This window comes from Microcaecilia unicolor, chromosome 2, assembly GCF_901765095.1.
Source record: "Microcaecilia unicolor chromosome 2, aMicUni1.1, whole genome shotgun sequence".
Taxonomy (NCBI): Eukaryota; Metazoa; Chordata; class Amphibia; order Gymnophiona; family Siphonopidae; genus Microcaecilia; species Microcaecilia unicolor.
Genome location: NC_044032.1, coordinates 11,997,522 through 12,023,156, shown reverse-complemented (window position 1 = coordinate 12,023,156; position 25,635 = coordinate 11,997,522). Strand labels below are relative to the sequence as shown.

Genomic DNA, 25,635 nt, shown 5'->3' with positions numbered 1-25,635 from the left:
CATCCAGGTGTTCACTGGCAAACTTCAGACGGGCCGTCACATGTGCCTTCCGGAGCAGGGGGACCTTGCGGGCACTGCAGGATTGCAATCCGTTATGTCGTAATGTGTTACCAATGGTTTTCGTGGTGACAGTGGTCCCAGCTGCCTTGAGATCATTGACAAGTTCCCCCCTTGTAGTTGTAGGCTGATTTCTAACCTTCCTCATGATCAAGGATACCCCACGAGGTGAGATTTTGCGTGGAGCCCCAGATCTTTGTCGATTGACAGTCATTTTGTACTTCTTCCATTTTCTTACTATGGCACCAACAGTTGTCTCCTTCTCGCCCAGCGTCTTACTGATGGTTTTGTAGCCCATTCCAGCCTTGTGCAGGTGTATGATCTTGTCCCTGACATCCTTAGACAGCTCCTTGCTCTTGGCCATTTTGTAGAGGTTAGAGTCTGACTGATTCACTGAGTCTGTGGACAGGTGTCCAACAGGTGACCATTGCCGACAGCTGTCTGTCATGCAGGTAACGAGTTGATTTGGAGCATCTACCTGGTCTGTAGGGGCCAGATCTCTTACTGGTTGGTGGGGGATCAAATACTTATTTCCCTCTGCAGAATGCAAATAAATTCATATACTTTCCACAATGTGATTTTCCGGATTTAATTTGTGATGTGCTATCTCTCACTGTTACCAATAACCTACCCTTCAATTATGGGCTGCTCATGTCTTTGTCAGTGGACAAACTTACAAAATCAGCAAGGGATCAAATACTTATTTCCCCCACTGTAGATGAGTTCCATCATATATGCTAGATATGATATTGTTACCAAATTGGGATCAAATGGGCAGACGACAGAACAATATGCTGCTACGTATTCTGGATCCTAAGCAAATACAATTTTTAAAAAGTGGCATCATGTTTTTCATATCAAGTTGCTGTCATTGGAATTTGTTACGCATACAAGTTAGGCTGTTCAAGAATTATTTAGTATTTCAAAAGGCGGTGAAGTCATTTCTATTTAAGAAACACGTATTGGCCATGTGTTAGTTTTATATGTTATTGTACATCCCAAGAATTACTTGGTTGTCTTCACGGAATCAAACCTTTCATGGAGCTTGTAGAATATAAGAGCACTTGTGATGTAATATCTGACTCAGTATGCGACTCTTGAATTCTTACATTTTGTAGCCTCTATCTGGATTGCCTCCAGCATGTCTAAATCCTTTCAGAGAAACCAACTCCAGTGTCTAAAAACTGTCTACACTTCTAAGGGTTAAAAAGAAAGCACTGTACTGAACATCCTATATAATAAAACGCACCTCCAACGTTCTGAAGCCGAGAAAGTGAAGCCTTCAAGCCTTGAAGCATTCCTGCAACGTTCTGGAACTACGGCTTCAGAACGTTGGAGGTACGTTTTATTATATAGGATGTGCTCGGCGCTTTTCTGTAGCACATGGGGGGAATTTAATATATGCTGATTAAAGTGGAGGAGTGGCTGGAGGGGGCCAGGGGAGAGAGGAGATTCACTGGGTGGCTGGAGGGGGGTCAAGGGAAAAAGAAGAATCGCTGGGTGGCTGGTGGGGGGGCAGGGGACACAGGAGACTCGCTGGGTGGCTGGAGGGGGGGCAGGGGAGAGGAGAATCGCTGGGTGGCTGGAGGGGGGGCAGGGAACAGAGGAGACTCGCTGGGTGGCTGGAGGGGGAGCAGGGGAGAGAAGAGCATTGGTGGGTGGCTGGAGGGGGGCAAGGGAAAAAGTAGAATCGCTGGGTGGCTGGAGGGGGGACAGAGGAGACACACTCACACCCAGCAGTCTCGCTTTCTCTCTGTCACATTCACTCTCTCTCTCACACACACAGTCAATCTCACACACACTCTCTCAAACATACACACTCCGAGGAAAACTTTGCTAGCGCCTGTTTCATTTGCGTCAGAAACGGGCCTGTTTTACTAGTTTATCCCTAAATGAGATGATACAAGAAAAATGTGGCTATCACATGTCAGTGGAGATATGAGATGTGCCCTGCAAGACTTGCATAGTGAGAAGACAGCCCTTCAGAGAACCATCACTCTTTAACGTGCAGATCTGCTGTTCCAGTTTCACGATCTTTTAGTACTTCCCACACCCTGTCTCCAGCCCCGAACGTTCACCTGCAGGATCTGCTGTTCCAGTTGCGAATTCCCTCGACATAGCTCCATGATCTGCCTCAGCAGCAGTTTTGTGTTTTCGGTCTTTCCTGCCCCACTCTCGCCACTGCCAACAGAAAGAAAATAATGAAAACACCCACATCTACATATTTTATTCCCTTGATCATGCAAACCTTTGGGTTTTAGGACTTGTTATTCACCTTTTCCAAATCCAAGCTTAAGATGAGTTGTATTCAGGTACACAAAATATTTCCCTGTCCAAATAGAATCATTAACCTAAGGTCCTGTCTATGTCTTAAAATGTTTAAAAAGTGAGGCCTCCCACACTGAACCACCAAACCCAGCTACCCACAATTCTTATAGAGCCCCTCCCCCCCCCCCAAAAAAAAAACACTACACTTCTAACTCAACTGCCTTTTTTTTTTTTTTTTTAAAGAGCCAGCTGTCTCTGACATATGAGCAAAGCAAAATCTGTATCAGCAGTTCAGAAGCAACGACCTCCTAAAGGCAGATAAGGACACGTGTAAATGCCACGGCCTGCAAGTGCGAGAGAGTCATACGTGTGGGTGCAGCATTCGCAGGGATTCACTTCCTCACACAACTTACAGAACCCCATAAGCCAATGCTTAACCCTGTCCTGAAGGCACAACCAGACAAACTGGGTTTACAGGATAACCACAATAAATATGCAGGAGCTAAATTTGTAACAATGTGAAATCAGTGTTTATAGGATTTATAGGATTTAGAATTGTAGAGCCCTAGATTATTCATATTCAAATTTAAGTCACTACTCAGTCAAATACATATAATGTATTTGTGGCCAAATCGAATATGAACATTCAGCACAACCCTAATATATATAATGTATATACACAGTCCTGGACTCTAAGGTTCCAATTCTATAAGTGACCCCTTTGAGGCACCCTGTTCTCGAATGCGCTGCGTACGTCTAATAGCGCTTTAGAAATAATAAGTAGTAACATAGTAAATGACGGCAGAAAAAGACCTGCATAATCCACCCAGTCTGCCCAACAAGATAAACTCACATGTGCCATTTTTTGTGTATACCTTACCTTGATTTGTATCTATCTTTTTCAGGGCACAGACCGTATAAGTCTGCCCAGCACTATCTCCGCCCCCCAACCACCTGCCCCGCCTCCCACCACCGGCTCTGGCACAGACCATATAAGTCTGCCCAGCACTATCCCCGCCTCCCAACCACCAGCCCCGCCTCCCACCACTGCCTAACCTTCTGGGGATCCCTTCCTTCTGAGCAGGATTCCTTTATGTTTATCCCACGCATGTTTGAATTCCGTTACCGTTTTCCTCTCAACCACCTCTTGCAGGAGGGCATTCCAAGCATCCACCACTCTCTCCATGAAAAAATACTTCCTGACATTTTTCTTGAGTCTGCCCCCCTTCAATCTCATTTCATGTCCTCTTGTTCTACCACCTTCCCATCTCCGGAAAAGGTTCATTTGTTAGTAGTAGTAGTAGTAATGCCTTCACAGTGTATAACAGCTGGTATTGGCATACCTTACATTTAGGTGTGTGTAGTTTAACCAGTCGTAGAGTTGGCATGTAAATGCGGTGACGGTGCACTTAACTTATAGCAGCTCTTCTCAACCCTGACTAGAGGAACATCTAGACACTTAGATTTTCAGGATTAACACAATGCATAACAACCACACTGGATCAGACCAATGGTCCATCTAGCCCAGTATCCTATCCAGGTCACAAGAACCTGGCAGAAACCCAAATAGTAGCAACACTCCATGCCGCCAATCCCAGGGCAAACAGTAGCTTGGACTTTGGACTTTTCCTCCAGGAACTTCTCCAAACCTTTTTTTTTTTTTTTTTTAATCCAGATACACTAATCACTGTTACCACATTCTTCAGAAATAAGTACCAAATTTTAACTATTCATAGAGAGAAAAAATATATTTCCTCCTATTCATTTTGCAAGTATTTCCACATAACTCCATTGAGTTTTCCCCCTAGTCTTTTTCTTTTTGAAAGAATAAATAATTGATTCATTTCTACTCATTCTACATTTATTTCTTTTAAAACTTATCTACCACCTAAAACTAGGTGGTTTCCATAAAAACATTTCATAATCAACCACAAATACAGTTGTCAATGGCCTAGATTTACATACATTTCTGTGGATCCAATATGTTTTACATAAGACATTATGTTTATGCTGTAATTTATATTTTATTCTATTTTATGACATTTTTACTTTTTTGATCTGATACGTTTAGTATAAAGACCTTTAAGGAAAGAGTATGTATATGTACATAGGTGTTTTAATATTTTTTATGTGGCTATATTTTTATGTACATGTATTTATCTGTCATTATAATTTCTAGACTCCTGAGGCAGGCACTATTGCCGAAACACGGTGCCGTGTCGAGCCTACTTTAAAAAAGGATAAAGTGTATACATTTCCATCTTGTCTCCTTGGGTTCTTAGAAGAGTCTTGTTGATCATGCTATTCCCTTGCTTCAGTATTGTCTTAATCATAGCAGATCCTGTTTCTCCGCCTTGGTGGCTGATCCCTGACCAGAACTGAACGCAATACTCAAGGTGAGGTCGCACCATGGAGCAATATATTATTCTTGGTCTTATTTACCATCCATTTCCTAATAATTCCTAGCATCCTGTTTACTTTATTGACCTCCACCATACACTGGTTAGAAGATTTCAGCGTACTGTCTATGACACCTAGATCTTTTTCTTGGGTGCCGACTGCCAAGGTGGACCCTAGCATCAGGTAACTATGATTCAGATTATTCTTCCCAATGTACATCACTTTGCATTTCTTCACAATCCACATGTGTTTTAACAACTTTGAATAACTTTGTGTCATCTGCAAATTTTAATCATCTCACTTGTCGTTCCGATTTCCAGATCATTTATAAACATGTTAAATAGCACTGGACCTAGTACAGATCCCTGTGGCACTCCACTATTTACCTTCCTTCATTGAGGAAAAATGCCATTTAGCCCTAGCCTATCCAGAGGTGTAGCTGGGGGGGGGGGGGGGCCGCTTCCCCAAACAGATTTCATACAAAAACGAGCACAGTTTTTTCCGGTTACTTCTGGAAGTTAACCAGAGAAATCACTTTCAATAGTACCCACTCAACTAGACCATTGCCAGAGCTCAGACACTCAGAGCCTCATAGGCGCCTGGTATAAGAGACTTGGAGAGGCTAACCAGCTTATTTTCGAAAGAGAAAGACGCCCATATTTTGACCCAAATTGGGAGATGGGCGTCCGTTTCCCATGGGCGCCCAAATCGGTATAATCAAAACCCGATTTTTGGCGTCCTCAACTGCAGTCCGTCACGGAGATGAACAAAGATCACGGGGGCGTGTCAGAGGTGTGGCAAAGGCGGGACTGGGGCGTGGTTATCGGCGAAGGAGAGATGGGCGTCTTTAGCTGATAATCGAAACAAGAAGGGCGTTTTTGACGAGAATTTGGTCCGCTTTATTTGGACCCTTTTTTTCAGGTCCAAGTCCCAAAAAAGTGCCCCCACTGACCAGATGACCACCGGAGGGAATCGGGATCACCTCCCCTGACTCCCCCAGTGGTCCCTAACCCCCTTCCACCAAAAAAAAAAAAAAAAAAACACTTTACAAACTTTTTTTCCCAGCCTGTATGCCAGCCTCAAATGCCGTACCCACCTCCATGACAGCAGAATGTGTTCTATCCTGTGACAGCCTTTCCATGGTTCTGATGTGGGTCTCGGGTGTGTGACACCTTTTCTGTTAAGGGCACTGCAGAGTCACATCAGCAATGCATTGTGGTGGGGGTAGGGTATTGGGCTCCGTGATTCCACTAGCTTGTGTTAAATGCTCACGATGTTGGTAGTTGGTAGGCTCTACTCCCATGGTGCTTTTCCCTCTGCTTACAGGGTCAGAGTGTGTCCTGTTTTGTTTCCGGTAGTCCATGAGGTAGTGGCCATTTGTGTAAGACACTTTTAGATCCCTTTCATGTGTTAGCCATGTTACAGTACTTAGTTCTTACCTTGAATGTTGCTGAAAGAGGGCATTGTGCATCATTCTGCCAGTTCGGACCTACTGCTAATCTCAGTACCAGCGAGACTTGTTGCCAGTAGGGCACCACCTCTGATCTGCAGTTAACTGTGAGTAAACGTGCTTATTCAAATAAAGGATTAGTCTTCAGGTGTGAACTGCTGTGCCAAGGTTATACAGCAGCAACAAGTCCTGTCCCTGGAGCACTTTTAGTGGGTACTGCAGTGCACTTCAGGCAGGCAGACCCAGGCCCATCCCCCCCCCCCCCCCCCACCTGTAACACTTGTGGTGGTAAGTGGGAGGCCTCTAAAACCCACTGTACCCCCTTGGCAACTACATGTGGCAATGGCTTGGATTGGGACGTTTCTGAGCTGGGCATTTTCAGTTTCCATTATCGCTAAAAAACAAAACAAAAAAAAAACGTCCATCTCAGAAGGGACCAAATCCATGGCATTTGGTCCGTCCAAACCATATTTTCGAAATGAAAGATGGACGCCCATCTTTTTCGATAATACGGTCTGTCCCGTCTCTTCGCATACCTGTTTTCGGACATAGACGCCCATGGAGATGGGCGTTTGCGTTCAATTATGCCCCTCCAAAGGCTCCCCAGCCACAAGTTACAAACAGCAGCAGGATGGCTCTTGGATCCGCGGTTTCTCATTCTCCGACGCCGTCTTTATTCTTTTCCGTTCTTGCTGCCTGTGCCCCACCGCGGTTTCTCCTCTTTCCCTCCCCCACGCCAATGCGCGACTCTCACAGTGACTTCAGCCTTCAGGGCTGCGCTGCATGATTGAGTCCTGCTGAGTGCTCCCGAGTACCGCCTTAATCGCTAGCGGTACTATAGTGAATAGCGATCATCGTCATCTGCTTCGCCTCAGGCTCAGCCAGTCAGAGTCAGCCTTCCCTACGAGGGCTCCCGACCCGTCATGATGCAACTTCCTGCAAAGGCGGGAACGCGCGGGCGGGGCCATTACTGAGTAGGGAAGGCTCAAGGCTGGTTAAGAGTGGCTGTCTGAGGTGTTCCCACTTCCTTCCCAGACTAGAAAAGGAAATTGTGGCACGCAGCGCACGTTGGATTTCAGGAGAGGTAGGTGCTGAAACCTCAATCAAACATCCATTTATTGCCTCTCCTCACACAGTTTGCAACGCAAATCTCATACCATTTTTGTAGCTTTTCTTTGCACCGCTTCCAGTCTTTTTACATCTTTAGCAAGATAAAAGTCAAAAAGTAAAAGATTTGAAAGGGAGCTTAGAAGTGGATAATGAATCAAGTCAGCAAACGAATTCTTTACGGACAGGTATACATTCAATTTGTGAACAATATGGCAAACAGGAATAAGAACACAAGCATTGCTATACTGGGACAAACTGAAGGTCCATCAAGCCCAGTATCCTGTTTCCAACAGTGGCTAATCCAGGTTACAAGTACCTGGCAAAATCCCAAAACAATACAATACATTTTATGCTGCTTATCCTAGAAATAAGCAGTGGATTTTCCCCCCGTCCATTTTAGTAATGGCTTATGGACTTTTCTTTTAGGAAGCTATCCAAACCTTTTTTAAACCCTGCTAACCTAACTGCTTTTATCACATTCTCTGGCAACAAATTCCAGAGTTTAATTACATGTTAAGTGAAGAGACATTTTCTCTCATTTCTTTTTAAGTGACTACTTAGTAGCTTGACTGCGTGGCCCCTACCCCTTCTATTTTTGGGAAGATTATTTTATAGATCTCCATCCTATCTCCCTGAACAGCCCTAGACGTTTTAGCCCTTCCTCATAGGGAAGTCATCCCATCCTCTTTTCACCGCCCTTCTCTGTACCTTTTCTATTCCCGCCATATATATATATATATATATATTTTTTAGATGCGGTGAATTCAAATTGCAATCGCTGCAGGGCACTTAGTTTATTCAAATTTACCACTTAGCCGGTAGGATCCCAACAGTGTCCAGTTACAAAATCCACAAAAAAATAAAAGGAACTGCAAATTTAAATAGGAAACAAATGTATTTTAGCAGACCCATACCTCCATTCAAAAAAAAAAAAAAGTCCCGTACATTGTGGATGGGTCTAGTTTCACCATATATTCAGTCAGCTTAAACCTAATAATCCATTAGCAGAGAAGACTCCAAACTCTCAATCCAATCGTTCACAAATAAAAGAAAGATAACACTTAAAGTGAGATGCGATGGAATAAGGGATGTCATTACAGTTTTGAGTCCATTCTGGGACCAGCCCTGGTCATTGTTAAAAGGTAAAGATACAGAGGGCCTTGTCAGATGCCTGGATCCCCTTATGTGGGGTGCCGCAGGCCTCTCCCATCTCACCCACTTTGGTTAATCTTTTATACAGCCTTTGGGGGATGCACTTGACAGATCGTTAAATCGTCCGCATAACAAATGAAAATAACCCCAATCTTAATGCCGTCTCTGGAAGGATATGATGAAATGCTGAGGACTACAGAACATAAGTACATAAGTAATGCCATACTGGGAAAAGACCAAGGGTCCATCGAGCCCAGCATCCTGTCCACGACAGCGGCCTATCCAGGCCAAGGGCACCTGGTGAGCTTCCCAAACGTACAAACATTCTATACAATCAAGCCATTGTGACATCACTAATGAGGTTGGCTCTTATTGGTGGAATGAGCCACTATGACATCACAATAGGTTAAATCACTGCTCTATGTAATAAAAGTGAGCCAAGTAGAGGACATAAGTACATAAGTAATGCCACACTGGGAAAAGACCAAGGGTCCATCGAGCCCAGCATCCTGTCCACAACAGCGGCCAATCCAGGCCAAGGGCACCTGGTGAGCTTCCCAAACGTACAAACATTCTATACAATCAAGCCATTGTGACATCACTAATGAGGTTGGCTCTTATTGGTGGAATGAGCCACTATGACATCACAATAGGTTAAATCACTGCTCTATGTAATAAAAGTGAGCCAAGTAGAGGACATAAGTACATAAGTAATGCCACACTGGGAAAAGACCAAGGGTCCATCGAGCCCAGCATCCTGTCCACGACAGCGGCCAAGCCAGGCCAAGGGCACCTGGCAAGCTTCCCAAACGTACAAACATTCTATACATGTTATTCCTGGAACTGTGTAGAGGTTACAGAACAGTGAGCTATTCATTTTCATCTAAAGCTTAAATTAGGACAAAACGAAATTCCTGTAGCTAGGCCCGACTAAGAACATAATAGGTAAAAAAAGCCTTTGCTATTGGGACCAATAAATTTAAAATTTGAATTTCTCTCACGTATTTTAGGGGTTTTGGGGGACAGCCGGCTTTCTGTGGTAGATCAGGTAAATTAAAGTGGTAAAGCCGTCCCTTCTTTTTATTAAGAAAGTTAAAAGCTATACAAAGAAACTTTAAACTGTCCTGTTTCAGGCGTATAGTACAATCTTTGTTGCTTTCTAAGTTAATTGCAACATCTGATTGAATATGTGGGATGCACTAGTGCAGTTCTGGAAAAAAAAAAAACTTCAGACAGTTCAAAATTTAGCAATTAGAGTTATTTTTTCACATCATGATGAACCTATATCTCCATATTTTCATAAACTTCATCGGTTACCTGTGGTAATGAGGTTGCATTTTAAATTGTACTGTATGATTTTCAGATCCCTTCATGGGGTTGCACCATCTTATTTGGTGGGCGGGGGTTCTCTCTTAAAATAGACAATTAGTACGGGGGCAAATTGTCTTAAAAATTCCCCTCAGTTGGTTCAGATAAATCTGCTTCAGTTAGGAATTCCCTTCCCATTTCAGTCTGTTCTTTAAAGGGACTATTTAATTTTTAGAAAACATTTGAAAAATTTCTTATTCAAAAATGTTAGTTGATTCATATCTTTCATTATGATGTATTGTTTGTAATTCCCAAATTATTGTTTTTGGTTTTTGTTACTGTGATCCACATAGAACTATATAGGTTTTACGGAATATAAAACTGATATGTTACGTTACAGACAGGGGGCTGGGGGGGGGGGGGGTCAGCTTCATGCTTATCCTCTAGTATCTCTAATCTCCTCCCTTCCATCATGTCCTCCGAGTCTGTCGACCAGGCTGTCTCCACTTACAATGCCACTCTCTCCTCTGCTCTGGACACCCTTGCACCATCCATCTCCCGTCCCACAAGGCGTACTAATCCCCAGCCCTGGCTGACCCCTTGCACCCGATACCTTCGCTCCTGCGCCCGATCGGCTGAACGCCTCTGGAGGAAATCTCGCACCCATACTGATTTCATTCATTACATATTCATGCTATCCTCCTTCCAGTCCTCCCTATTTCTCACCAAACAGGACTATTACACCCAACTGACTAATTCCCTCAGCTCTAACCCTCGTCGTCTCTTCGCCACCCTTAACTCCCTCCTCAAAGTGCCCTCCGCTCCCCACCCCCCCTCACTCTCTCCTCAATCACTGGCTGACTACTTCCGTGACAAGGTGCAGAAGAACAACCTCGAATTCACCACCAAACCATCTCCTCCTCTTCATCCTATAACCCACTCCCTTAACCAACCAACTCTTGCCTCCTTCTCCTCTTTTCCTGATATCACCGAAGAGGAAACCGCCCATCTTCTTTCCTCCTCGAAATGCACCACCTGTTCTTCTGACCCCATCCCTACCAACTTACTTAATACCATCTCTCCTACTGTCACCCCCACCATCTGCCATATCCTCAACCTCTCTCTCTCCACGGCAACTATCCCTGACACCTTCAAGCATGCTGCAGTCACACCACTACCTCTCACCTTGACTACTACAATCTACTCCTCACTAGCCTCCCACTCAGCCATCTATCCCCCTTCAGTCCGTCCAGAACTCTGCTGCCCGTCTTATCTTCCGCCTCGACTGATATACTCATATCACCCCTCTCCTCAAGTCACTTCACTGGCTTCCAATCAGATACCGCATACAGTTCAAGCTTCTCTTACTAACCTACAAATGCACTCGATCTGCAGCCCCTCCTTACCTCTCTACCCTCATCTCCCCTTACGTTCCTACCCGTAACCTCCGCTCCCAAGACAAATCCCTCCTTTCAGTACCCTTCTCCACCACTGCCAACTCCAGGCTCCGCCCTTTCTGCCTCGCCTCACCCCATGCTTGGAACAAACTCCCTGAGCCCATACGCCAGGCCCCCTCCCTGCCCATCTTCAAGTCCTTGCTCAAAGCCCATTTCTTCAGTGTCGCCTTTGGCACCTAACCACTACATCTCTACTCAGGAAATCTAGACTGCCCCAACTTGACATTTCGTCCTTTAGATTGTGAGCTCCTTTGAGCAGGGACCGTCCTTCTTTGTTAATTTGTACAGCACTGCGTAACCCTAATAGCGCTCTAGAAATGTTAAGTAGTAGTAGTAGATGCTGGTAGTGGATAAATATTCAAAGAAAAAAAGACTTGGAAAATCAAGCAGTAGGATTACTGCCTCAGCATGGAGAAATTCGGGTCTCCCAACATGCTGGCACTCTAACAAGCTGACTTCCTTCTCTTCAAGGCAGCTACACAGGCATTTGGTGGGAAAGGGAATCTGCTCCTCCCAGAATGCACAGGACAACCAAGCAAACCAGAAGTGTCCCATAAGGCACTAGGAATAAAGCTCCATTACTGAAAAAGGCCAATCACCTGAGAACTATAATCTCCAGGTAGTTCATATACACAACTTAATACTTATTTATACGTATAGACAATGTAATCTGTTATACACAGACAGCAAGACCTGCTCCCATGTGAATGGAGGCAGAACATGTGGATAATATGAGAAAGGATGTAGCGAAGCTTGAAGACTGATCCGGAATTTGACAGCTAAGATTTAATGCTAAAAAATGCAGGGAACGGTACAGTTTAAGGGGTGACGAACTTTTGTGAACAAAGAGGAGTTGGACTTGGGTGTGATCATATGTGATGATCTTAAGGTGGCCAAACAGGTAGAAAAGTCGACCATGAAAGCTAAAGAATTCTTAGGTGCATAGGGAGAGGAAAAAGGAGGTGATGATGCCCCTGGATAAGACTCTGTTGAGACCTCATTTAGAATATTGTATACAATTCTGGAGACGCACCTTTATTTCTTTAAGCGTTCCTAGACGTACACAGCGCTGTACATCTAAACATGTAAGAGACAGTCCCTGCTCCGCAGAGTTTACAATCTAATCAAGACAGACAAACAGGACAAATAAGGAATAAGGGAATTACTTAAGGCGGGAACGATAAGACAGACATGGGTTCTGAACAAGTGAATATGAGAAAGGAGTGAAAAGCAGACTGAAAAAGGTGGGCCTTTAGCCTAGATTTCAAGACGGCCAGAGCTGGAGCTTGACAAACTGACTCAGGAAGTCTATTCCAGGCGTACGGTGCAGCAAGATAAAAGGAACAGTCTGTTGTCTTCATCATAAAGCGTATAGGGACAGACTTATCTCAATATGTATAATTTGGAAGAAAGGTGGGAGAGGACAGATATGATAGAGACATTTAAATACTTATGCGGAATCAATTAAAAACAGGCTCTGAATGAGGGAACATAGGATGAAGGGGATAGACTCAGAAGTAGCTCGAGGAAATACTTCACAGAAAGAGTGGTGAGTTTATGGAATGGTCTCCTGGTGGAAGTGTTGGAGATATAAACAGTATCTGAATTCAAGAAAGCTTGGGACAAGTACATAGGACCCAGAGGCGGACTGACCATACGGACAATCGGGTAATGCCTGAGGGCCCAGAGGGTCTGAGAGGTCCAGTGCCTCTCTTCCACACTACAGCCCCCTGAGCCTCAGTGGGCCCTCCTCGGACCTACTTTGAAGGGCCCTGGTGGTCTAGCGGCCTCTTCGGGGGTGGGAAAAAATTCCACTCTTTCCTATCCACTGTGCTGCTCTATCCAGCACTGCCACATCTTCAAAATGGCTGCTGAGACTGTCACAGGAAGTCTCAGCAGCCATTAAGAAGCAGCAGTGCCAGGTAGAGAAGCAACAGCAGCGGGCAGAAAAAAGAAGGGGTTCTTTCCTGTCCCCCAAAGATGCCACTAGACCACCATGGCCCTTCAAAGTAGGCCTGGGCAGGGCCCACTGAGGCTCAGGGGGCTGTAGTGTGCAAGAGAGGCACTACCCGGTTGACCCTGACATGATGGATCAGAAGCCCCTCTCCTACCTGTGAAAATATTCTGATGCCTGTCCTTCATGTGTCATATGAGATGACCTCGCCTACCTGATGGCTATACAGCGGCTCTAATCCCTGCTGTGACACAGGATTCACTCGCTTACCTAATGACAATGCACTGGTTCTGGGGTCCAGTTGCCCATCGTCCTCTCATTGCCTCATAGGCTCGAGCAGCCACTGCAAAGATATGAGGTGGAAGCAGGCTCTTATCATGGTTCTTGTACATCTCTGACACCTGCAGGGAAAGAATGAACATACAGGTTACCGAGATCCAGGACTGTTTCCTCTATGCAGGGAGCACACTGGTCGGAGGTGCTCAAGATTACCAGTAGTATATTTGTCCCCTAATGTGTCTCGCTATATATCAATAGTCTTTGGGGTTTCTTATGTTATGCAATGCTTTCCCTAACTCAGTGGTCTATCCCTAGCTGTCTTCAGTTTGTCCATCATTTCACTTATTATACTTTCTATTGTGTAAACCACTGTGATGAATTTTTGAGTATGCAGTATACATAAAGGCTCATTTTCAAAGCACCTTAAGTTACTATCAGGCTTATTTTCGAAAGACAAGGGCACCCATCTTCTGACACAAATCGGGAGATGGGCGTCCTTCTCTCAGGGTCGCCCAAATCGGCATAATCGAAAGGCGATTTTGGGCGCCCTCAACTGCTTTCCGTCACGGGGATGACCAAAGTTCATGGGGGCGTGTCGGCAGCGTAGTGAAGGCGAGACTGGGGCGTGCTGAAGAGATGGGCATCCTTGGCCGATAATGGAAAAAAGAAGGGCGTCCCTAACAAGCACTTGGGCGACTTTACTTGGTCCATTTTTTTCTTGCGATCAAGCCCCAAAAGGTGCCCAACTGACCAGATGACCACTGAAGGGAATCGGGGATCACCTCCCCTTACTCCCCCAGTGGTCACCAACCCCCTCCCACCCTAAAAAAAAAAAAATTGCCAGCCTCAATGTCATACCCAGCTCCATGACAGCAGTATGCAGGTCCCTGGAGCAGTTTTAGTGGGTGCAGTGCACTTCAGGCAGGCAGACCCAGGCCCATCCCCCCTTACCTGTTACACTTGTGGTGGTAAATGTGAGCCCTTCAAAACCCACCAGAAACCCACTGTATCCACATGTAGGTGCCCCCCTTCACCCCTTAGGGCTATGGTAGTGGTGTACAGTTGTGGGGAGTGGGATTTGGGGCACAGCACACAAGGTAAGGGAGCTATGTACCTGGGAGCAATTTCTGAAGTCCACTGCAGTGCCCCTGAAGGTGCCTGGTTGGTGTCCTGGCATGTGAGGGGGACCAGTGCACTATGAATGCTGGCGCCTCCCACGACCAAATGGCTTGCATTTGGTCGTTTCTGAGATGGGCGTCCTCAGTTTCCATTATCGCCGAAAACCAGGGACGACCATCTGTAAGGACGACCATCTCTAAGGTCAACCTAAATGTTGAGATTTGGGCGTCCCCAACCGTATTATCGAAACAAAAGATGGCCGCCCATCTTGTTTCGATAATACGGGTTTCCCCGACCCTTCATGGAGCCGTCCTGTGAGGACGGCCCCAGGAAAACTTGGGCGCCCCGTTCATTTATGCCCCTCCACGTAACTTTGCAAGTTATGTGCTTTGAAAATGAGAACCTAAATCTCCCAAATTAATATATAGTAAGATTAGAGAATCTTTCCTTGCTACTAAGAGCCCAACCACAATCCAATCAAGAGACTATGTCCTCAGTAGGGAACAGATTTCCAAAACTTCGGCTGTCTGGTCTCCAGAACCATGGAGATGTTGAAAGAGCACATGCAAGGGTGTTCAGCACTGGGAAAGCCAGAAGAAAATTTTTGGGTGGGCCAACAGGTTAGATGGGTGGGCACTGGCCAACTTTTTGAAAAAGAAAACCCTGCCAACCTGATGCACCTATGCCTTGCTCCACCCTACTCCACTCCCAATAACTGCAATGAGGGTAGCAGTGCAGGCTTCAGTGGCTGCAGATCAGATTGAGGACCAGGGGAGGTACAAGAGACTGAACTCCTCAGCCACCACTGAGCCACATACGATACTAAATACAAATACATTCTGAATCCACAGAACCCCCTGGCCATTCCCCAATAATGGATGAAGAGCAGAGCTAGGCATTTCCCCATAAAACTTACCATACGAATACAATTTTATTTCTAGTATAATCTCAATAACAGGCACATTGTAAAGTAATATAAAAATCTATAAATAAAATGTCTCTCAGAATCTACAGGAAATCTTCCATGCCAGAACTAACATCCAAAACAAAGATCCTACCCATGAAAAGGCAGAACCCTAAATATTACAGTGGAGCCCTAAAACAAGCCAAATTACTACAGAATGTAACATAAAAAAAAATTCATGCTAACAGAATACCTCAGTCACACACACGGAACACAAATGCCAAACACAGAATAAGTGACCACAAACTATAAACAAATTAAACTGAAACCCCAAAATCCCAGAGCTAACACCTGACAATTATAGACCGGTGAGTCTGACGTCGGTGCCGGGCAAGATGGTGGAGGCTATTATTAAGAATAAAATTGCAGAGCATATACAAAAACATGGACTGATGAGACAAAGTCAGCACGGATTTAGTGAAGGGAAGTCTTGCCTCACCAATCTAATGCATTTTTTTGAGGGGGTAAGCAAACATGTGGACAATGGGGAGCCGGTTGATATTGTATATCTGGATTTTCAGAAGGCGTTTGACAAAGTGCCGCACGAAAGACTCCTGAAGAAATTGCAGAGTCATGGAATCGGAGGTAGGGTATTATTATGGATTAAGAACTGGTTGAAAGATAGGAAGCAGAGAGTAGGATTGCGTGGCCAGTATTCTCAGTGGAGGAGGGTAGTTAGTGGGGTCCCGCAGGGGTCTGTGCTGGGTCCGTTGCTTTTTAATGTATTTATAAATGACCTAGAGATGGGAATAACTAGTGAGGTAATTAAATCGCCGATGACACAAAATTATTCAGGGTCGTCAAGTCGCAGGAGGAATGTGAACGATTACAGGAGGACCTTGCGAGACTGGGAGAATGGGCGTGCAAGTGGCAGATGAAGTTCAATGTTGACAAGTGCAAAGTGATGCATGTGGGTAAGAGGAACCCGAATTATAGCTACGTCTTGCAAGGTTCCGCGTTAGGAGTTACGGATCAAGAAAGGGATCTGGGTGTCGTCGTCGATGATACGCTGAAACCTTCTGCTCAGTGTGCTGCTGCGGCTAGGAAAGCAAATAGAATGTTGGGTGTATTAGGAAGGGTATGGAGTCCAGGTGTGCGGATGTTATAATGCCGTTGTATCGCTCCATGGTGCGACCGCACCTGGAGTATTGTGTTCAGTACTGGTCTCCGTATCTCAAAAAAGATATAGTAGAATTGGAAAAGGTACAGCGAAGGGCGACGAAAATGATAATGGGGATGGGACGACTTTCCTATGAAGAGAGGCTGAGAAGGCTAGGGCTTTTCAGCTTGGAGAAGAGACGGCTGAGGGAGATATGATAGAAGTGTATAAAATAATGAGTGGAATGGATCGGGTGGATGTGAAGCGACTGTTCACGCTATCCAAAAATAATAGGACTAGAGGGCATGAGTTGAAGCTACAGTGTGGTAAATTTAAAACGAATCGGAGAAAATTTTTCTTCACCCAACGTGTAATTAGACTCTGGAATTCGTTGCCGGAGAACGTGGTACGGGCGGTTAGCTTGACGGAGTTTAAAAGGGGTTAGATAGATTCCTAAAGGACAAGTCCATAGACCGCTATTAAATGGACTTGGAAAAATTCCGCATTTTTAGGTATAACTTGTCTGGAATGTTTTTACGTTTGGGGAGCGTGCCAGGTGCCCTTGACCTGGATTGGCCACTGTCGGTGACAGGATGCTGGGCTAGATGGACCTTTGGTCTTTCCCAGTATGGCACTACTTATGTACTTATGTACTTATGTAAATAGAAAGAGATGAATTTCCTCCAATACTATGCAAAATATAATGATAACACATGCCAGAGAAGGTGCTGGGGGGGGGGGGGGGTACAGCTAGGGCAACTGCCTTTGGCCCCCTGGCAAGAAAGAGCCCCAAGTCTGCTGGAAGCTGAAGAAGGTACAGCCTGGTAATAGGCTATGGGGTTCCTCCCAAATTTCCACCCTGGGCCTAGGCCATAACTAATACCAACTCTGAATGTATATATTTCATATCTGACATTTTTTAAGCACAAAATAATAAAACTTTTTTTTCTATCTTTGTTGTCCGGTCATTTTAATTTTCAGATCATGTTTGTCCCAGGTATTGGTTTCTGCGTATGCCTTGTAGCGCTATAGAAATGCTAAATAGTAGTAGTAGTAGTAGTCTTAACTCACTTATCAGGGTCTCCTGTCCATTTCGTATTTCTTCTCTCTCCATGTCACCTAGATAGGATTTTAGATAGTGCTAGGGAGGAGTCGGCTGTCTTGATACACGTGGGTACCAATGACATAGGAAAATGTGGCAGAGAGGTTCTGGAAGCCAAATTTAGGCTCTTAGGTACAAAGCTCAAATCCAGATCCTCTAGGGTAGCATTTTCTGAAATGGTGCTGGGGCCACTTGATAACAGTGATCATAATATGATCGGATTTGATATTAGCTTTGAAGTATACATAGGAACTCAAATACGTTAGCATTTAATTTTAAAAAATAAGACTATGACAAAATGAGAAGAACGGTGGGGAAAAAAAAAAAACAGAGGAGCGCCTGCGTGGGTCAAAAACATGTCAGGCGTGGATGCTGTTCAAAAACACCATCCTGGAAGCCCAGGCCAAATATATTCCGTGTATTAAAAAAGGAGCACGGAAGACCAAACAACGGCTGGAATGGTTAAAAAGTAGGTGAAGGAAGCTATTAGAGCTAAAAGAAAATGGAAGAAGGAACCGACTGAAAATAATAAGAAACAGCATAAGGAATGTCAAGTCAAATGCAAAACGCTGATAAGGGAGGCTAAGAAGGACTTTGAAAAAATGATTGCGTTGGAGGCAAAAACACATAGTAAAAATTTTTTTAGGTATATTAACTTAATACATTTCTTGATTAGCTTTCGAAGGTTGCCCTTCTTCGTCAGATCGGAAATAAGCAAATGTGCTAGCTGACAGTGTGTATACGTGAAAACATTGAAGCATTCACTTATATACACTGTCAGCTAGCACATTTGCTTATTTCCGATCTGACGAAGAAGGGCAACCTTCGAAAGCTAATCAAGAAATGTATTAAGTTATGTCCAATAAAAAAGGTATCATCTTATTTTCTTTTCCATGTTTTATTTTGTTTGATTTCTACTGATAACCTTAAGAGTGGACTAGCACGGCTACCACACTCCTCTACTTAACATATTTATAAAATGACCTAGAGATGGGAATCTCTCATCTGTACCCTTCTCCTCCACTGCCAACTCCAGACCCTGTTCCTTTTTAACTTGCTGCACCATATATGCCTGGAATAGACTTCCTGACCCAGTATATCAAGCTCCAGCTCTAGGCTAAAAGTCCACTTTTTGAGGCTGCTTTTACCTCCTAAACTTCTATTCACCTCCAGTATTCCATGTCAGTTTTAATCATTCCCATAATAACTCCCCAACCCCTTATTTGTTCTGTTTGTCTGTCTTGAACATTGGTTACCAGCTGCACAGTGAATACAAGGCATCGATATTGATTTATCAAGGATTACACCAGACAGTGCCTTGGGATTTATCGCAGATGGTGCAGTTAAATCACCCTGGGTGCCAGTTGATCCGAGAACGTGAAACAACTTTCTCTGGCAGCACTGAATACTTTGAATTATGTGGAAACAAACGGAATGATTTTTAAGCAGCAGGTCTATCGTTATGGAACAAGCTCCCTGGCCACATGTGTTGTCCCAATTTCAAAATGTATCTGATTTTGCAAGCCTTTTCCACTTTATGAATACATCGCAGCCACCCAGTAGGTTTACAGTGCAGTGGAAAATGTCAAGTTGAAGGTCTACTGGTATGTTTTATGTAGAATCCTTCCTATGATTGTTTTCATTCTGAATCACTTAGTTTTAAGTGGGATATAAATTTTAAAACATAAACAAAATACATCTCAGTGAGGTACAGCAGGAGAGGTTACAGAGTGAGGTACAGCAGAACTTGCAGATTGGGAATGTAATCCCTTATTCTGAATTATAGGTGAAAAATTGAAATCACTCACCGATTTTTCATACAATGGCAATGTGCAGAAAGGGTTAATCGCTATGAGAATATCTCCAATGTATGTCTGCAAGAGAAAAACAAAACATTATAGAAAAGACAAACAGAGAAATAAGATATGCCCCCAGACTGCCCATTTGTACCTGCCCGCTGGGTTATCACAACTCTTAAGTGAGCTGTGGTCATCCTCTGCCACCAAGTTCCTTTGTGTCTGTCCCGGGTTTGTTTGAATCCTGTCAAGGCTGTTCTAAGGTAGCCACTGCCCATCCTCTTACACAAGCAAGTATTTTCTTAATATAATCTGCTTTGACTTTAATAAATAAAATCACTGTTCTTTTGTGCGTCCTTCCCTCCATCCCTTGTCCTTTTCATTTAAAGTCTCTAAGCAGATAAGGGACTATTCTAGAGTTTACTATAGCGTCAACGTAGAACACAACTGACAGTCAGAGGAAACCCCAGTTTAGAGTTTTAATTTTAGTTTAAAGCACAGCTTAGATTCCATAGTGTAAACCCTTTTCCCCATAGCTTTAAAACTTGAACTTTCTGCCACAGCCTACAGCATTAACAAACAGGCACAGAAGGGCCTACTTCAGTCTTCATTCCCACCCACCCTCTCAAACTCTCCCACCCACCCTAAATATGGCAAGGACAAATCACGATCAAGTATACATATGAAGCACAATATACCTTATGTAATGAGTTTATCTTGATGGGCAGACTGGAAGGACCATACTGTGTAAACGTTGATAAAGAATTTTTTTTGGTTAACTCACGGTCCGAAAATAACTTTTTGAAGCTCAACAGACCAAAGACTTAGGCGATATGGTTTGGGGACTTTGACTCTTTTCTCCAGCTTGCCACTGAGGAGGTTCTGAAAACTGAAAATAAGTCCCAAGTCTTAGGTGTGATATTAGACTCAAGAATCACTTTGGAAGATCAGATAAATGCTCTTGCTAAAAAGTTTAATTTTTGGATTCATCAATCGAGGGCTATTTGTTCACCCTTTGGTATTCATAGTTTTAGAAGTATTGCTAACTTATTTGGATTATTGTAACTCTTTATATGGAGATATTGCGATGAAGTTACTGAAAAGATTTCAATTGTTCCAAAATATGGCAGCCAGGTTGATTTTTAAGATGATTTGAGACAACTTCTCTCCTTAAACTTCATTGGCTCCCAATTTCTTTACGTGTAGATTTTAAGATAGCGTGTATGGTTTTTAAATCCTTTGTAGGACAAATTTGAGTGGGTGTAACAAAGTATTGTTCTTTGCTGAATGCTGGTAAGGCGTTACAGAGGAATTAAGTTGAAAAAATATTTCGGAGTCCTCTTTTAAATACTTGGCTGTCAAAATCTGGAACAGATTACAAAATGTTATTATAGACCGGTGAGTCTGACGTCGGGTTGCCGGGGAAAATGGTAGAGGCTATTATCAAAAACAAAATTACAGAGCACATCCAAGGACATGGATTACTCATACCAAGTCAGCAAAGCTTTTGTGTGGGGAAATCTTGCCTGACCAATTTATTTCAATTCTTTGAAGGAGTAAACAAACATGTGGACAAAGGGGAGGATATTGTGTATCTGGATTTTCAAAAGGCGTTTGACAAGGTACCTCATGAAAGGCTACAGAGGAAATTGGAGGGTCATGGGATAGGAGGAAATGTCCTATTGTGGATTAAAAACTGGTTGAAGGATAGGAAACAGAGGGTGGGGTTAAATGGGCAGTATTCACAATGGAGAAGGGTAGTTAGTGGGGTTCCTCAGGGGTGTGTGCTAGGACCGCTGCATTTTAATATATTTATAAATGATTTAGAGATGGGAGTAACTAGCGAGGTAATTAAATTTGCTAATGACACAAAGTTATTCAAAGTTGTTAAATCGCGACAGGATTGTGAAAAATTACAGAAGGACCTTACGAGACTGGGAGACTGGGCGGCTAAATGGCAGATGACGTTTAATGTGAGCAAGTGCAAAGTGATGCTTGTGGGGAAACAGGAACCCGAATTATAGCTACGTCATGCAAGGTTCCACGTTAGGAGTTACGGACCAAGAAAGGGATCTGGGTGTCGTCATCGATAATATACTGAAACCTTCTGCTCAGTGTGCTGCTGCTGCAGCTAGGAATGGGAATAGAATGTTGGGAATTATTAGGAAAGGTATGGAAAACAGGTGTGAGGATGTTATAATGCCATTGTATCGCTCCATGTTGCGACCGCACCTTAAGTATTGTGTTCAAATCTGGTCGCCACATCTCAAGAAAGATATAGTAGAATTGGAAAAGGTGCAGCGAAGGGTGACTAAAATGATAGCAGGGATGGGACGACTTCCCTATGAAGAAAGACTAAGGAGGCTAGGGCTTTTCAGCTTGGAGAAGAGACGGCTGAGGGGAGACATGATAGAGGTATATAAAATACTGAGTGGAATTGAACAGGTGGATGTGAAGGGTCTGTTCACACTTTCCAAAAATACTAGGACTAAGGGGCATGCGATGAAACTACAGTGTAGTAAATTTAAAACAAATCGGAGAAAATTTCTCTTCACCCAACGCATAATTAAACTCTGGAATTTGTTGCTGGAGAACGTGGTGAAGGTGGTTAGCTTGGCAGAGTTTAAAAAGGGGTTAGACGGTTTCCTAAAGGACAAGTCCATAAACCGCTACTAAACGGGCTTGGAAAAATCCACAATTCCAGGAATAACATGTATAGAATGTTTGTATGTTTGGGAAGCTTGCCAGGTGCCCTTGGCCTGGATTGGCCGCTGTCATGGACAGGATGCTGGGCTCGATGGACCCTCTCATTCTTATTTTTTTTATTTCGAATGCGTTTGAAGACTTCTGTGTTTACTGATTTGAACATGATTATTCTTTACATTTTCTCTATACTATGTAATTGCACCTGTTTGAGGCTCTCTTTCTATTTAATCAATGATGAATCAGAGATATCGCGGAATAAGAGACACTTGTAGTACAGTCCAGTATTAGGGAAGGGAAAGGGAAACGGGACTTGATATACCGTCTTTCTGTAGTATTTTGCAACTACATTCAAAGCAGTTTACATAGTATATACAGGTATTTGTTTGTATCTGGGGCACTGGTGGGTTAAATGACTTGCCCACAGTCACAAGGAGCTGCAGTGGGAATTGAACCCAGTTCCCCAGGATCAAAGTCCGCTGCACTAACCACTAAGCTACTCCTCCACTCATTCCACCAATAAGAGCCAACCTCATCAGTGATGTCACAATGGCTTGATTGCCCAATACTTGGCTCACTTCTGCTATTGTGATGTCATAAGGGAAAGGGAGAAAGGGAAATGGGACTTGATATACCGCCTTTCTGAGGTTTTTGCAACTACAATCAAAGCAGTTTACATATATTCAGGTACTTATTTTGTACCAGGGGCAACGGAGGGTTAAGTGACTTGCCCAGAGTCACAAGGAGCTGCAGTGGGAATTGAACTCAGTTCCCCAGGATCAAAGTCCACTGCACTAACCACTAGGCTACTCCTCCACTAGCAACATTCCATGTAGAAGCCTGCCCTTGCAGATCAGCAACGCGGCCGCGCAGGCTTCTGCTTCTGTGAGTCTGACGTCCTGCACATATCTGCAAGGGCAGGCTTCTAAATGGAATGTTGCTAGTGGAATAGCAACATTCCATCTAGAATCTCAAATAGGGAATTGGGACTTGATATACTGCCTTTCTGAGGTTTTTGCAACTACATTCAAAGCGGTTTACATATATTCAGGTACTTATTTTGTACCAGGGGCAATGGAGGGTAAGTGACTTGCCCAGAGTCACAAGGAGCTGCAGTGGGAATTGAACTCAGTTCCCCAGGATCACTAACCACTAGGCTACTCCACTCTGTTTGTGCCTCACATGGCCTCTCTGAGACTTCCTGAAGCAGAAAGAGCCTTGGGGAGCAGGCCTGAGCAGGCATTGCAGTGCAGCAGGCATCCACACCCCAGGCGCTGGATAAGGAAGTAGGATGTAAATCAGCATAAAAAGTTTCTGTCTGAGCCATCCCAGTGACACTGACATTTCTAAGACTTGCTGACATGTAAAGAAATGAGGTCAGTTCTTCATTTAGTGTTTATTACACAAGGTGCACCTATAAACTGGAAAGGATTAAACATTAACTACCATCATGGGAACCCAGTCATCTAGCCACACCCCTTTCATTGCTCCTATAGTGATGCTGCCCCACTGACACTTCACCTGACCCTGGAACCATATTTTATCTCCCACTGCAACAGGTAGACACACCTTAATACAACAAAGACAAAGCTGGTTATGAGTTTCACTATCAAAGCAGATAATAAAACATGAGCAGCTATTAGGAAACCTTTCCAAGGAGTTGGCTTTGCCCCCCCAGAGCTTATGATCTCATCTCCAAGACTCGGAATTTCTATCATACTACAATCACTACTACATACGCAGCACTGTACACACTGAACACGTAAGAGTTTGACAGAGCTTACAATCTAAATCAAGACAAACAGGACAAATAAGGGATTAGGGAATTACTTATGGTGGGAATGATAACACACACATGGGTACTGAACAAATGAATAGAAGTTACAAGTTAAAAGCATCCTCCAAAGGGTGGACTTTTAGCCTAGATTTGAAGATGGCCAGAGATGGAGCTTGACGTACCTGCTCAGGAAGTCTATTCCAGGCATATGGTGCAGCAAGATAAAAGGAACGGAGTCTGGAGTTAGCGGTGGAGGAGAAGGGTACAGATAAAAGGAGTGAGAGTGAGAGAGAGCAGATTAAATTAGTTTGTGTAGAGGGCTGTAGAGGAGGTGTAGAAGTAGCCTAATAGTTCATGCAGCTGGAGAACTGGGTTTGTTTCCCACTACAGCTACTTATGACCCTGGCCAAGTTAAATAAACCTCTATTGCCCAGGTACAAAAATAACATCCTAGGCTGTATATCTAGTAGTGTTATAAAAATGATTGGCAGTAGTAGGGTGTAGGGAGAGATATGAGCGGAGAGATAGTAAGGAGCTGTAGAATTTATACATTTGTAAGTCAGAACATAAGAGTAGCCATTCTGGGTCAGACCAGTATTCTGTTTTCCAAACAGTGGCCAAGCCAGGTCACAAGTACATGGCAGAAACTCAAATTGTGGCAACACTCCATACTACAAGTCCCAGGGCAAGAATTTGCTTCCCATGTCTGTCTCAATAGCAGACTATGGACTTTTCCTCCAGGAATTTGTCCAAATCTTTTTTAATCCCAGATATGCTAACCGCTGTTGCCACTTCCTCTGGCAAAAAGTTCCAGAACTGAACTATTCATTGAATGAAAAAATATTTCCTCCTATTTGTTTTAAAAGTATTTCCATGTAACTTCCTTGAGTGTCCCCTAGTGTTTCTGCAAAAGTACATAAGTATTGCCATACTGGGAAAGACCAAAAGTCCATCGAGCCCAGCATCCTGTTCCCAACAGTGGCCAATCCAGATCACTTATACCTGGCAAGATCCCCAAAATGTACAAAACATTTTATACTGCTTATCCCAGAAATAGTGGACTTTCCCCAAGTCCATTTAATAACAGTCTATGGACTTTTCCTTTAGGAAGCCGTCCAAACCTTTTTTAAAACTCTGCTAAGCTAACCGCCTTCACCACATTCTCTGGCAATGAATTCCAGAGTTTAATTACACAGAGTTTGTACTTTTGGAACGAAGGGACACTGAAGGAAGTTACATAGAAATACTGTAAAAGACCCCCCTGAGTTTCAGCAAAGGTGATGCATCAGAATATCAGTTGTGAGTAGTCGTGACCAATATTCAGGCTCACCACTGAAACCGGAGGGACTTACAAATCACTAACCTCGCCACCTACTCTCAAAGAGTGTGTGGGGAAAATAAACTAAAGTTAGATTTTTCCTGTTTTAGTAAGCACGAATTCAAATCTTTGGTTTAACTAATGCAGCATTTATTTGCATGTATTAAAATAACCATTTAAGTACTATCACTTTGCATAAAATTTCTTTTCTTTGCAAAATATTTCAACTATACATAACCATGTGAACACTTATATGGTTTTACTTCATTACAGAACTGTGTCCCGCCCACAACCAGCTAGACGCCTATCAGATAAGTACATA

At 43.7% G+C, this 25,635-nt stretch overlaps 1 protein-coding gene across 1 annotated transcript in view; it reads right to left on the bottom strand.

Moving 5' to 3' along the window:
- Positions 1 to 25,635, bottom strand: part of LOC115462771 (myosin-IIIa-like) — a 207,468-nt gene that overhangs the window by 153,801 nt on the left and 28,032 nt on the right. Inside the window, exons 2-4 of the mRNA XM_030192758.1 lie at positions 19,528 to 19,593; positions 13,427 to 13,557; positions 2,136 to 2,238 (exon numbers count right to left, since the gene is read on the bottom strand). Of these exons, the coding sequence (XP_030048618.1) occupies positions 2,136 to 2,238; positions 13,427 to 13,557; positions 19,528 to 19,593 (300 nt within the window). The remainder of the gene's footprint in view (positions 1 to 2,135; positions 2,239 to 13,426; positions 13,558 to 19,527; positions 19,594 to 25,635) is intronic.